Here is a 12,927-nt window from a genome sequence, read left to right on the forward strand (position 1 = left end):
CACAACATGAGAGTGAGTTTAACCCACAGCACCGCTGCTCGCCCCAGTCACTTCACAACATGAGAGTGAGTTTAACCCACAGCACCGCTACTCACCCCAGTCACTTCACAACATGAGAGTGAGTTTAACCCACAGCACCGCTACTCGCCCCAGTCACTTCACAACATGAGAGTGAGTTTAACCCACAGCACCGCTACTCGCCCCAGTCACTTCACAACATGAGAGTGAGTTTAACCCACAGCACCGCTACTCACCCCAGTCACTTCACAACATGAGAGTGAGTTTAACCCACAGCACCGCTACTCGCCCCAGTCACTTCACAACATGAGAGTGAGTTTAACCCACAGCACCGCTACTCGCCCCGGTCACTTCACAACATGAGAGTGAGTTTAACCCACAGTACCGCTACTCGCCCCGGTCACTTCACAACATGAGAGTGAGTTTAACCCACAGCACCGCTACTCGCCCCAGTCACTTCACAACATGAGAGTGAGTTTAACCCACAGCACCGCTACTCGCCCCAGTCACTTCACAACATGAGAGTGAGTTTAACCCACAGCACCGCTACTCGCCCCAGTCACTTCACAACATGAGAGTGAGTTTAACCCACAGCACCGCTACTCACCCCAGTCACTTCACAACATGAGAGTGAGTTTAACCCACAGCACCGCTACTCGCCCCAGTCACTTCACAACATGAGTGAGTTTAACCCACAGCACCGCTACTCGCCTCAGTCACTTCACAACATGAGAGTGAGTTTAACCCACAGTACCGCTACTCGCCCCAGTCACTTCACAACATGAGAGTGAGTTTAACCCACAGCACCGCTACTCGCCCCAGTCACTTCACAACATGAGAGTGAGTTTAACCCACAGCACCGCTACTCGCCCCAGTCACTTCACAACATGAGAGTGAGTTTAACCCACAGCACCGCTACTCGCCCCAGTCACTTCACAACATGAGAGTGAGTTTAACCCACAGCACCGCTACTCGCCCCAGTCACTTCACAACATGAGAGTGAGTTTAACCCACAGCACTGCTACTCGCCCCAGTCACTTCACAACATGAGAGTGAGTTTAACCCACAGCACCGCTACTCGCCCCAGTCACTTCACAACATGAGAGTGAGTTTAACCCACAGCACCGCTACTCGCCCCAGTCACTTCACAACATGAGAGTGAGTTTAACCCACAGCACCGCTACTCGCCCCAGTCACTTCACAACATGAGTGAGTTTAACCCACAGCACCGCTACTCGCCCCAGTCACTTCACAACATGAGAGTGAGTTTAACCCACAGCACCGCTACTCGCCACAGTCACTTCACAACATGAGAGTGAGTTTAACCCACAGCACCGCTACTCGCCCCAGTCACTTCACAACATGAGAGTGAGTTTAACCCACAGCACCGCTACTCGCCCCAGTCACTTCACAACATGAGAGTGAGTTTAACCCACAGCACCGCTACTCGCCCCAGTCACTTCACAACATGAGAGTGAGTTTAACCCACAGCACCGCTACTCGCCCCAGTCACTTCACAACATGAGAGTGAGTTTAACCCACAGCACCGCTACTCGCCCCAGTCACTTCACAACATGAGAGTGAGTTTAACCCACAGCACCGCTACTCGCCCCAGTCACTTCACAACATGAGAGTGAGTTTAACCCACAGCACCGCTACTCGCCCCAGTCACTTCACAACATGAGAGTGAGTTTAACCCACAGCACCGCTACTCGCCCCAGTCACTTCACAACATGAGAGTGAGTTTAACCCACAGCACCGCTACTCATCCCAGTCACTTCACAACATCTGAAGTCCTTTGTGACTGCACTTCACGGTACCATCCGTTACACATGTACATTGTTTTAGCAGTTTTTGGAAAACAATGGAGTTCTATAGTCATTTAGCTGATGCTTTTATCCAAAGCGACTTACAAATTGCGAACAACAAGTCAGCAGGAGGGGTACACGCCGGTATTGTTTGTCCAACAGTGCTGAACCTGAGTGTTACACTCAAGTTTCAAGTTTCAAGTTTCAAGTTTCTTTAATAGTTGTCATACTAATGCATAGAAGTACAGAATACTTTCATACAAAATGCTTCTTACTGTTACGCTCCAGAGACTGTACAAGACAAGATAGTATCAAATAACATAGTATAGCATGTAATTTAGAAGTAGAAAATGAGGTCACAGTGTTCAGTATAGACATATGTACAATGTTCGATGCAGAATAGACGTAACTGAGTTACCATATAATATACAATACTATGCAGTGTACTAATGTACAGTACTATATAGTGCAAAGCAGAAATGGGATGAGGTACAATTTAGGTACAATTTACAGTAAGGTGTACGAGTTGTAGTGCAATCCTTCATCAATAAATATAAAGTGTGGGGAGTGGGTGCTACAGTGTGTTTGTTTAAAGTGGGTGTGTGCTATAAAGTGTGTGGAGTGGGTGCTACAGTGTGTTTGTTTAAAGTGAGTGTGTGCGTGTGGATGTGTGTGCTATGTGCGTTTGGTGGTTGTTGTTGTGTAGTGTTCATTGTTCGTTTAGCAGCCTGATGGCCTGGGGATAGAAGCTTCTTCTGAGTCTTTCTGTATAGTGTAACACTATATAGACAATATACAGTAACTTCTGGATAAATAGCTCTACTCTGGTGTTGGCTGGACGGACCATACTTGTGAGTAGAAGAAATGCATTGTTGGTTTTGATATTTTTGTAGATGATATTGACAATACAAAAAAGTACACCGGGCTTATCCTTTAATGCTGTAGGATTACAAAACAATTCTCTCTTGGGAAGGGGGTCCTTTTTCCTGATTGAGTATATTATGGGGAGAACCTGGTGTATTATGTTTCCTGCTATAGATACAGTGAACTCAAGGGCAACATTAAATCAAGGCTGTGGCCAAAAACATTCACATTAAGTGAAATAGATAGGATGGTGGGGGGAAAGAAGGAATGCATCAAATAAAGCACCTGGCTTTGACTAATGATTGAAAGTCTAATCTTCCTACCGTGTTTTTCTTTTATTGTTGAAAGCTGTGCTGTTACAGAATACCAGATGGACAACAATGTGGTTAGGATGTATACCCAGTGATGGTGTAATTAAGACCCCTGCGTGTGGAACCACACATAACCCTGCTGACCTGGAATCAAATCCCACTAGAACCTTCTCTCCTGTGTCTCTCCTACGCTGTCTCCCTCTCAGCCTTCCTACTGTCTCAATAAAGAGCCTTCTCTCCTGTGTCTCCTCTACTCTGTCTCGCTCTCAGCCTTCCTACTGTCTCAATAAAGAACCTTCTCTCCTGTGTCTCCTCTACTCCGTCTCCCTCACAGCCTTCCTACTGTCTCAATAAAGAGCCTTCTCTCCTGTGTCTCCTCTACTCCGTCTCCCTCTCAGCCTTCCTACTGTCTCAATAAAGAGCCTTCTCTCCTGTGTCTCCTCTACTCCGTCTCCCTCTCAGCCTTCCTACTGTCTCAATAAAGACCCTTCTCTCCTGTGTCTCCTCTACTCTGTCTCCCTCTCAGCCATCCTACTGTCTCAATAAAGAACCTTCTCTCCTGTGTCTCCCCTACTCTGTCTAGCTCTCAGCCTGCCTACTGTCTCAATAAAGAGCCTTCTCTCCTGTGTCTCCCCTACTCTGTCTCCCTCTCAGCCTTCCTACTGTCTCAATAAAGAGCCTTCTCTCCTGTGTCTCCCCTACTCTGTCTCCCCTCAGCCTTCTTACTGTCTCAACAAAAGGAGAGTTCACAGCTCATTATTCTAACTAAAAGGATGTTAGATGTTAAGTGGGTGCTCTTCATATGAGAGGACGGCGCCGGCGTTGAAAAGCGATTCATTTTGACGGAGCATTTAGAACCTAATCTTTCGGAGAAGTACTTGGGCCTTTCAATGTTTTTTTCTGTTGCAGAATAACAGACATTGATGGAATTATCTTCTGAGGAGAAGGTCCAACTTTCCTCTCTTCCCCAGAACGACAGACTGGTGAGTTACACAATAATCAAAGGAAATGGTCACTGTGTGTGTGTGTGTGTGTGTGTGTGTGTGTGTGTGTGTGTGTGTGTGTGTGTGTGTGTGTGTGTGTGTGTGTGTGTGTGTGTGTGTGTGTGTGTGTGTGTGTGTGCGTGTGTGCGTGCATGAGCATATCCTGTGACAATGTGTGTGCAGGTATACATTAGCTGTCTGCATGCATATGTAGATAACAAGTGTGTGCGTGTGTTTCTGTGTGTGTGTTTGTGTATGTGTGTGTGTACGTGTCTGTGTGTCCGTGTGCATGTGCGAGTGTGCAGGCTGGGGCAGAGAGCCAGGCTCTGCTAGCAAAACAAACATGAAACACTCAGACGTTCATTACAGCTCATCAGCTGACAAAGCTATAAATGTTTCCATGCCTCTCTTCTCTTCTCCCCTGCTCTCTTCCCCTGTCCTTTCCTCCTCTTCTCCTCTCCTCCCATCTCCTCCTCTCCCATCCTCTCTTATTCTCTCCCGCTCTCCCCTCTCTTTTCATCTCCTCTCTTCTCTCCCCTCCTCTCTTCAACTCTCCTCTCCTCACCTTAAAGACATTAAACCATTCACCCATCACGTGTGAATGTTTACACATGCATGCATTTCTTGGTAGCACAGCTGTAGTAACCAAATCCACAATGCCATCGTCTAGCAGTATATTGGGTAGTTAATATTAATCATAAATGGGCTGAAGTGTGACATTAGGTTCACATTTTTATGTGATTTAAAACACAGAGAGAGAGAGAGAGAGAGAGAGAGAGAGAGAGAGAGAGAGAGAGAGAGAGAGAGAGAGAGAGAGAGAGAGAGAGAGAGAGAGAGAGATTAATATGGTTTATTTGTGTAATAATAATGCATGTATAACCTCAACCCTGTATTGCTAAGTTAAGTGATCCTTTTTTTCAGGACAACCTCAGGGCAATATCTATGCTACATGTTATGTATAGATGAGTTATATCACTTTTATATTCAGAACTTAAAGAAATATTGGGAATTGGGGGGGGGGGGGGGGGGGGGGCAGGATTCTGGAAGGGATAGGATCTTTGAAAAGGGCCATCTGGTTGCTAACAGTAAGACATTCTATAACATGAGTGCAGACCCAACACTCTGTATTAATCAAGAAGATAAACATTACAAAGAACCGACCCTTCGGTCAGGGTTACATCATAATAAGTTGTGTGATACTGTGATTTATTGTGTAACACCTTTTAAGTTGGGAGTTCTTTATCTCATTGTATTCTATTTTATTCTTCTACTTAAACCTTTCTGCGCCAAACCCGTGAAAAGTCAGGTTTCGCAGCCAGCGGTTGAGCGCCATACCCGAGAATTCTCGGGTTTTGATCCTTTGATATTTTTCCTTTGATCTCCGTTCTATACACTCAGCCAGAGCTCCCTGGGTCTCCGTGGCACATCTGCCTACGTTGGAATTGCAATGACGATTGAATCTCGCAGCATATAACTGTAATATCTTTGCACATGCTCCCACGCGCACGCCCGTATTCCGATCCGTACAATAATAATCACAGGGGTATTTATTGTCATTTGAAACAAGTTACCAATGCATTGTCCCGTGGGATTATGCCCCCCGCGGCGAAATTAATTAGTATCCCCCTCAGTCTCTCTCTATCTCTCTCTGTGCCAGTCGCAGACTGTGTGGATGACTGTCACTCAAAGTGCTTATGGGCGGAGCCAGGCCAACACAGCCTGAAATCCAAAGTGAGAAAAATTTGGCTTTTGAGTACTTGATTAGAAATATAAAACAATGCATTTTTTTTTATAAAAGCTTATAGATGTGTTCAATAGACTCACAGGAATTGTGTAAAGTTGCCCAAATAGTGCTAGGAATAGCAATGCATGTCCCCTTTAAATTGTAGCCTATCTTCGAGAGGGATTTTCTCAGCTTAAAGCACTTCGAAAAAATACGGTTTTACAAGATTCAAAATGAGCACATCTTCAAAAAAAATTAGATTTCAACGTATGACACATCATTTGAAAGCTTAGATTCTGTACTTTCACAGTCTGACATAATACATCTGGAAAATGACAATGGAGACATGTGGTCAAAATCGCTGGTCGCGGTCACATGTGATGTCACACTTGTGGCTGAATAATTATTTGAAGGTATCAAGCTGATAGACGTTTGTGAGAAGAAGTAGTTCTATATCCTATGTTCTTTCTGTTTACCAGGTAAACTTACTTACGCCTGCTACCCCTTCTGGGGCATAGGCCGTCAACAAGGTACCATAGAATATCCTCACCTACAGTTAGATTGTGATATACAGAGAAAAGAGATGTATGGTGACTGCAGCTAACTACAAACAAATGTTCTGGAGAGAGCAGAATGGTAGACGTATATTTGATTTATATTTTTTGGATCGTTTCCAGGCTCACTAGAGAAACGACATCCCACCCACATGTGAAGCAGACAGGGGATTTTGAGTCTCATTCGGTTCAGATTCCCATCAATCAACCCCGGGCTGTGTCCCTCGCCAGCATTACATCACAGCATTCCTTCGCTCCTAACAAGCCAGGGAAGTCATTTGGTCCACTGGCAGGGAGAATGAAACCTCATCTGGGCCAATCAGGGACAGATTGGAGCTGGTAATCCTGGGGTGTGAATTTATCTGGCACACCACGGTAACTAGCAGTGTGAACGTCCACTGAGTGAGACTAAGCGTTCTTTGACACCTACTGGGCGTGACTAAGAGTTATTTGACACCTAAGTTAGTCTGAAATGGTCCCAAACATTGTTGCAGTTTTTTTTAATCTGTGCCAATTTACAAATGAACCAAATATTCTAAACAAAGCCATGCAAACAAACAAAATTCATAATCCTAATGAACATAATGTGCAACAAGAAAAAACTTGTGATCCGCACAAACCTGGACCCCCTGCAATTTGCATATCGCCCCAACAGGTCCACGGAGGACGCCATAGCCCATGTGCTGCACACGGCAGCATCACACCTGGACAAGAGGCAGGGGCACTATGTGAGAATGCTATTTATTGACTACAGCTCAGCATTCAATACCATAGTCCCCTCCAAACTCGTCGTCAAGCTCAGAGACCTGGGCTTGAACTACGACCTCTGCCAGTGAGTCTTGGACTTCCTGACAGGAGGACCCCAAGTGGTGAGAGCAGGTAACTGCACCTCCTCATCCATCACTCTCAACACAGGTGCCCCCCAGGGCTGTGTTCTGGGCCCCCTCCTCTACTCACTTTACACGCATGACTGTGTGGCAAAGCACAACAGCAACACAATCATTAAGTTGGCTAAGGACACAGCTGTGGTGGGCCTGATCTCTGCAAACGACGAGAGGGCCTACCTGGGAGAGGTAGAGAACCTGGCACTGTGGTGCTAGGAGAACTGCCTCTCCCTGAACGTCAGCAAAACCAAATAACTGATTGTGGATTTTAGGAGGTCGAGGGCTAGGGACTACAGCCCCTTCAGCATCTATGGGGCACCGGTCGAGAGTGAACAGTTTCAAATACCTCGGAGTCCACATATCTGAGGACTTGACATGGACCACACACATAGACAGTGTAGTGAAGAAGGCACGGCAGCGCCTCTACTTCCTTAGGCGCCTAAGGAAGTTCAAAGTGAGTCAGAAGATCCTTAAGAACTTCTACTCGTCTCATGCACAATAGAGAGCATCCTGACTGGTAACATCACCTCCTGGTTTGGGAATAGCACCGCACACGACTGCAGCAAACTGTAGAGAGTGGCCCGATCGCGTGTAGCATAATGACAAGCAAGCAGTGCAAAAATGCGGAAGCATTCGTCACCGCACGCCACTACGGTAAAGCGCCTTTCTTTTCAGGCCCGCTTTGGGAGCTGTCGCGCGGAAATAGGCTGTCTATTGCCATTCTCTTTGACAAACTCTAACCTTAACCAGCTCCTTAACAGCGCCTAAACTTAACCGTTCTAACCTTAACCAACTCCGAAACAATGCCTAACCTTAACCTTAACCTTAACCATGCCTAACCTTAACCATAGAAAGAATATTGCCATTCTCTTTGACAAACTCTAACCTTAACCAGCTCCTTAACAGCGCCTAAACTTAACCGTTCTAACCTTAACCAACTCCGAAACAATGCCTAACCTTAACCTTAACCTTAACCATGCCTAACCTTAACCGGCGAAAGAATACATGTTAAAAAAAAAATCACGTTAAAAAAAGAATATTTGATGGGATTCGAACTCGCCAGCAAACGAGCCGTAGGATCCACAGCCATGCAGTCTTGCCAATTGAGCTATTTCTGGATACTGAATAAGGGGCGGTGACTTATATATATTGAGCTCCGCTCGTGTCGAACCAAGGCGGGATCTCATGCGCATGCGCGGGCACCTCGCGCGAGCACGCCGGCGCACGCACGCACCTGAGCGAGCACGCCGCCGGGCGAAGGAAAATGAAAGGCGCATTACCGCACGCCACTACGGTAGAATGCTTCCGCATTCTTGCACTGCTTGCTTGACATTAAGGAACAGGCGGCCCGATCAGCCAAACTCACATTACTGGAGGTGGGTTTCCCACTCTCCAGGACATTTACACCAAGCGTTGCAGGGTCAAGGCTAAGAGAATAACCAAAGACTCTAGTTACCCAAACAACTGCCTCTTTGCACTGCTGTGATCAGGCAAGCGCTACCGGAGTCTCATGGCCAGTACAGAGAGACTCAGAAGGAGCTTCTATCCCCAAGCCATCCATCCATCTATACTCATTGCACACACATCCACACACTCACTTTAAACAAACACTCACCTTAACTCACTTTAACACTACACCATATTTGATCTATTTATTTATTCATTATTTTTTTAAGTTTGCATTTTCTGTACCTCATTGTCTGCATTTTTGTACCTCATTGCCTGTTTTTTTTTTCTTCATTGTACTTATGTTGTACTTAGTTGTACTTTTTTTACTTTACTGTATGAAGCACATTATCAGGGGCTCATACAGAACCAAGCATTTCACTGTAATGTACTTTATATGTGACAAACTTGAAACTAGTATGGTGAGGTTTAGTAATACTTCTAGTATACACTTCTTGGCTGACCTTCTAGTATGGTGAGGTTCTTCAGGGTCATGGAGTGTTCCCAGTCTTTGAGGCGGAGGTCCTCTGTGATGGTGTTGAGGATCTCCATCTCGGTCCTCAGCTGGGCCTCGGTGTGGACGTGCGACACCCAGAGACTGCTGGTGTCCTCTGTGATGTTGCTGATCTGGATCTGAAGGGTTTAAAAGATGTAGGGAAAGAGCTAGAGTCAGTCCGAATGTCTAGTTCCAACTTAGCATATTTTGTGACCCTTTTTCATCCAACCTGAAGTGTCAAGTTTGCAAAATTCCTGACAAAATGGCAGACAAAACCACATGACCTATGTGACCCAGGTCTGGATCCTTTCTACACATCACAATCTGCTAGTGTTTACGTGTCAAATCACTGACCTATGGGTCAAATGATGATACTAATAATAATAATAATAATAATACTAATAGAAACAACAATAATAATATAGGTACATTTAACTACAGGTGTATTGCATTCTACCAAAAGTGATGTTTTTTCTAGTTTCTGCCAGGCAGCTATAACAGAAGGATGGGTCATCACGTCCAGCTCTGCTTGGTGTCAGACTTTGGTGCCAGTTCCATTGAAGCCTGTATTAAAATTCTAAATATACAAGCTATCTGAGGAAATATACATCATCCAATAAATCAAATGATAGCTAGTTAACAATGCAACACAGTGACGTGATGACCCTTCCTTCTTTTATAGTTTCCTTGGTTTCTGTTCAAGTTTGGTGTCACTTGTGGCTGAACGAGCCAAGGGCCGCCCTTATGCCACTAGGACAAGGACATGAGGTCACAACTCGGCAACTCCAGCACTGAAATCATCTCTGACTTTTCAATGTTGTTTATCCTAGTCTGTGGCCATGGTTTCCATAAACTCAACACAATGAGCTTGTGGTCAGGATGTGGGTACTGTGATGGGGGCAGTGCGGGGTGAGGCTGGCTGTGACCTTCTGCTGACCTGCAAATCCTGGATCTTCAGATGGTGGATGCTGATGTCACTGCTGAACGTGTGATTGACAGCTCCCACTGTCCAATTGACCTCCTCTAGCTTCTCCCTAAGCCCGCCCATCTGGCCTGAGGCCTCCCTGGGGTGGAACAGGAGAATAGCAGATTAGAATAGAATCAAACCATTATATTTATTAGTTAAATGTACATTTATAAATATTAGATTCATACAATTTATAAAAAATATAATACATTGGCGAAATCAAATGATTTTGGCTTATTTCTCATGGTGACACATACAATTGCTATCCTATAACATCAGGTTGTATGATTGATGTACTAGCAATAGTGTTCTTCACTTATGGAACTGATATAAATGTTGAAATAATGAAGCACTTATCAGCCACAATCATTTATGATATCAGGCACTCATTATTGTTAAAGGAACAGGGGCGACACCAACACAGACAAAATAAATAAACTGGTTAAGAAAGCGAGCTCTGTGGTGGGAGCTGACCTGGACAGTCTGACATACCACAAAGCGCTTCAGGCAGTCCTTTGTGCCGGTGGCAATCAGGCTCCACAACCAGGCAACTGGCGTGGACTGGAGGATCTGATTTGTGGACTGTAATAGCAACCTGTATAGACTCTCTTTCCCTTCACCACTTTTTAGTAGGGATGCTCAATATTGGCTTTTTTACCGATACCGATATACCGATATTGTCCAACTCTTAATTTCCGATACCGATATCAACCGATACCGATATATGCAGGGTCCCCCCCCCCCCCCCCCCAAAAAATGGAATAATTTCAGGCAGTCTGCTGGTGTTGGGGGTGGGGTGCCGTTGCTGATGGGTGTGGGGGGGTGGGGGGTGGGGGGGCTGCTTTGTAGGTGTGATCTGGTGCTGGTGTCGATGGGTGGGGGGAGGGGTGTGGGGAGGCCACTCTGGTCAAAGCGGTTGAAAAACGAGTTGAACTCGTTTGCACGCTCTGGAGGGCCCTCCACAGCTGTGCCCTGCTGTTTGAAACCAGTGATCTTCCTGACCCCCGCCCACACCTCCCTGGTGTTGTTGGCCTGTAGTCTGCCCTCCAGCCTGTCCTTGTAGCTGACCTTGGCTGCCCTTAGCTCTTTTTTGAGCTCCCTTTGGACAGCCCTGGCCTGCTCAGTGTCCCCTGCCATGAAGGCCCTCTTTTTCCTGTTTAGCAGGTGTTTAATGTCCTTGCTAATCCAGGGTTTATTGTTTGAGAAGCAGCGTACCCTCTTTGTGGGTACGATGCTCTCCTCACAGAACCTGATGTAGTCTGTGATGCAGTGGGATAGTCCATCAATGTCATCACCGTAAGCCCTCTCAAACATATCCCAGTCTGTCGACCTGAAACACTCCTGTAGCTCCTCCTCGACGTCGTCAGACCACTGTGGGACAGACATGGTGGTCGGAGGCTGTCTCTTAATGAGAGGCGTGTATGTGGATACAAGCCTCACAAGGTTGTGGTCTGACTGGCCGAGGGGGGGCAGGGAAGTCGCACTGAAAGCCTCCTTCACGTTAGCATACAGGAGGTCCAGAGTTTTGTCTCCCCTGGTTTTGCAGGTGACATACTGGGTGAAGTTTGTCAGGGTCTTGTTCAGTCTGACATGGTTGAAGTCCTTATTGATAAAAATAAATGCATCCGGGTGTTTTGTCTGAAGCGCCGCGACGGTGGAGTGTATGACGTCACTCGCCTGCGCCGCCGCCGCGCTGGGTGGGATGTAAACAGTGAGAGCCAGGACGTGTGTTATTTCTCGCGGTAAATAGTATGGCCGCAGACTCAGTGCCAATAGTTCAATGTCGGGGGAACAGATACGTTCCTTAATGGTGATGTGCCCCGGGTGGCACCATTTGGAGTTAACAAAGACAACAAGCCCTCCGCCTCTCCGCTTGCCGCTCTGTTTACTCCGGTCGGCGCGCACCACCGTGAAGCCCTCCTGTTCTATTGCACTGTCCGGGATGTTCTCGTTCAGCCAGGATTCGGTGAAGCACAGTAGGCTTGCCTCCTTGTACTCACGCTGGTTGATCATCAGGGCTGAGAGCTCGTCGGTCTTGTTGACCAGCGATCGCACGTTCCCCATGACGACAGCGGGCAGGTAAGGCTTGAATCTCCTGCTGTCCTCTCTCCTGTCCTTCACGCTCGTGCCAGCTCGATTTCCCCGTCTGCGAATCCTTATTTCGGCTGGTAGATTCCTCGGTGGTTCTGCAACTCTGTTTCGAAAGCAGAGGAGAGCCTCCCTCGGGTAAACCAGCCCGCCGTTGTTGCTGTTGTTGTTGTTGTTGTTGTCCTGCCGCGGGTAAACCAGCCCGCCGCCGGTGTTGTTGTCCATTGTTCAGAGCTGTGCTCGACCGAACTTGCCTAACTCAGCTAACTTCACAGAAGTTGTTACAAATGCCTTAACTTGGTCTAAAGCAACGCACAGTCACTTATACACCTATTATGTAAGTATAATCACAAAAAGAATAATTAAGAAGTAGTAAACGCGATAAGAAGTAAAGGGGGTGGGAGCTGCTATGAAAAGGCTGCCACTCTCCTCGGCGCCAACTACTCTGACAATCTCGATTGTCATATCCTGTTGGGGAGAAAATTATCAGTCGGTTGAAGAACTCGAGTGAGTTTGGGTGAATCTTCTCATTGACCTTGTGAATCTTTCTGAGCGGTGACAGAGCCTGCACCTTGAACCTCCCCTCCATGGTCGATGTTACCGACTGTCCATCCAGCTTTATCTGTATCTTCTCCCTCCCTACTTCAGCCGCTCTTTCAGCATCGACTGAATCATCTGCAGTGCTTGTGAATCCTGTTGAGAAGGACACACGCAGCGGCTTGTCTCGGTTGTGGTCGAAGGGGTTGTTCTCCTCTAACCATTTGAGGGCAAGTTCGATCGCTTCA

The 12,927-nt window shown here is 46.6% G+C and overlaps 1 protein-coding gene across 1 annotated transcript in view; it reads right to left on the reverse strand.

Moving 5' to 3' along the window:
* Window positions 1–12,927, reverse strand: part of scara5 (scavenger receptor class A, member 5 (putative)) — a gene marked incomplete at its 3' end in the record, with an annotated part of 446,945 nt that overhangs the window by 236,858 nt on the left and 197,160 nt on the right. Inside the window, exons 6-7 of the mRNA XM_084314185.1 lie at window positions 10,025–10,151; window positions 9,056–9,224 (exon numbers count right to left, since the gene is read on the reverse strand). Coding sequence (XP_084170311.1) covers window positions 9,056–9,224; window positions 10,025–10,151 — 296 coding nt within the window. The remainder of the gene's footprint in view (window positions 1–9,055; window positions 9,225–10,024; window positions 10,152–12,927) is intronic.

The sequence above is a fragment of the Notolepis coatsorum genome, assembly GCF_963971535.1.
Source record: "Notolepis coatsorum genome assembly, chromosome: 5".
Classification (NCBI taxonomy): Eukaryota; Metazoa; Chordata; class Actinopteri; order Aulopiformes; family Paralepididae; genus Notolepis; species Notolepis coatsorum.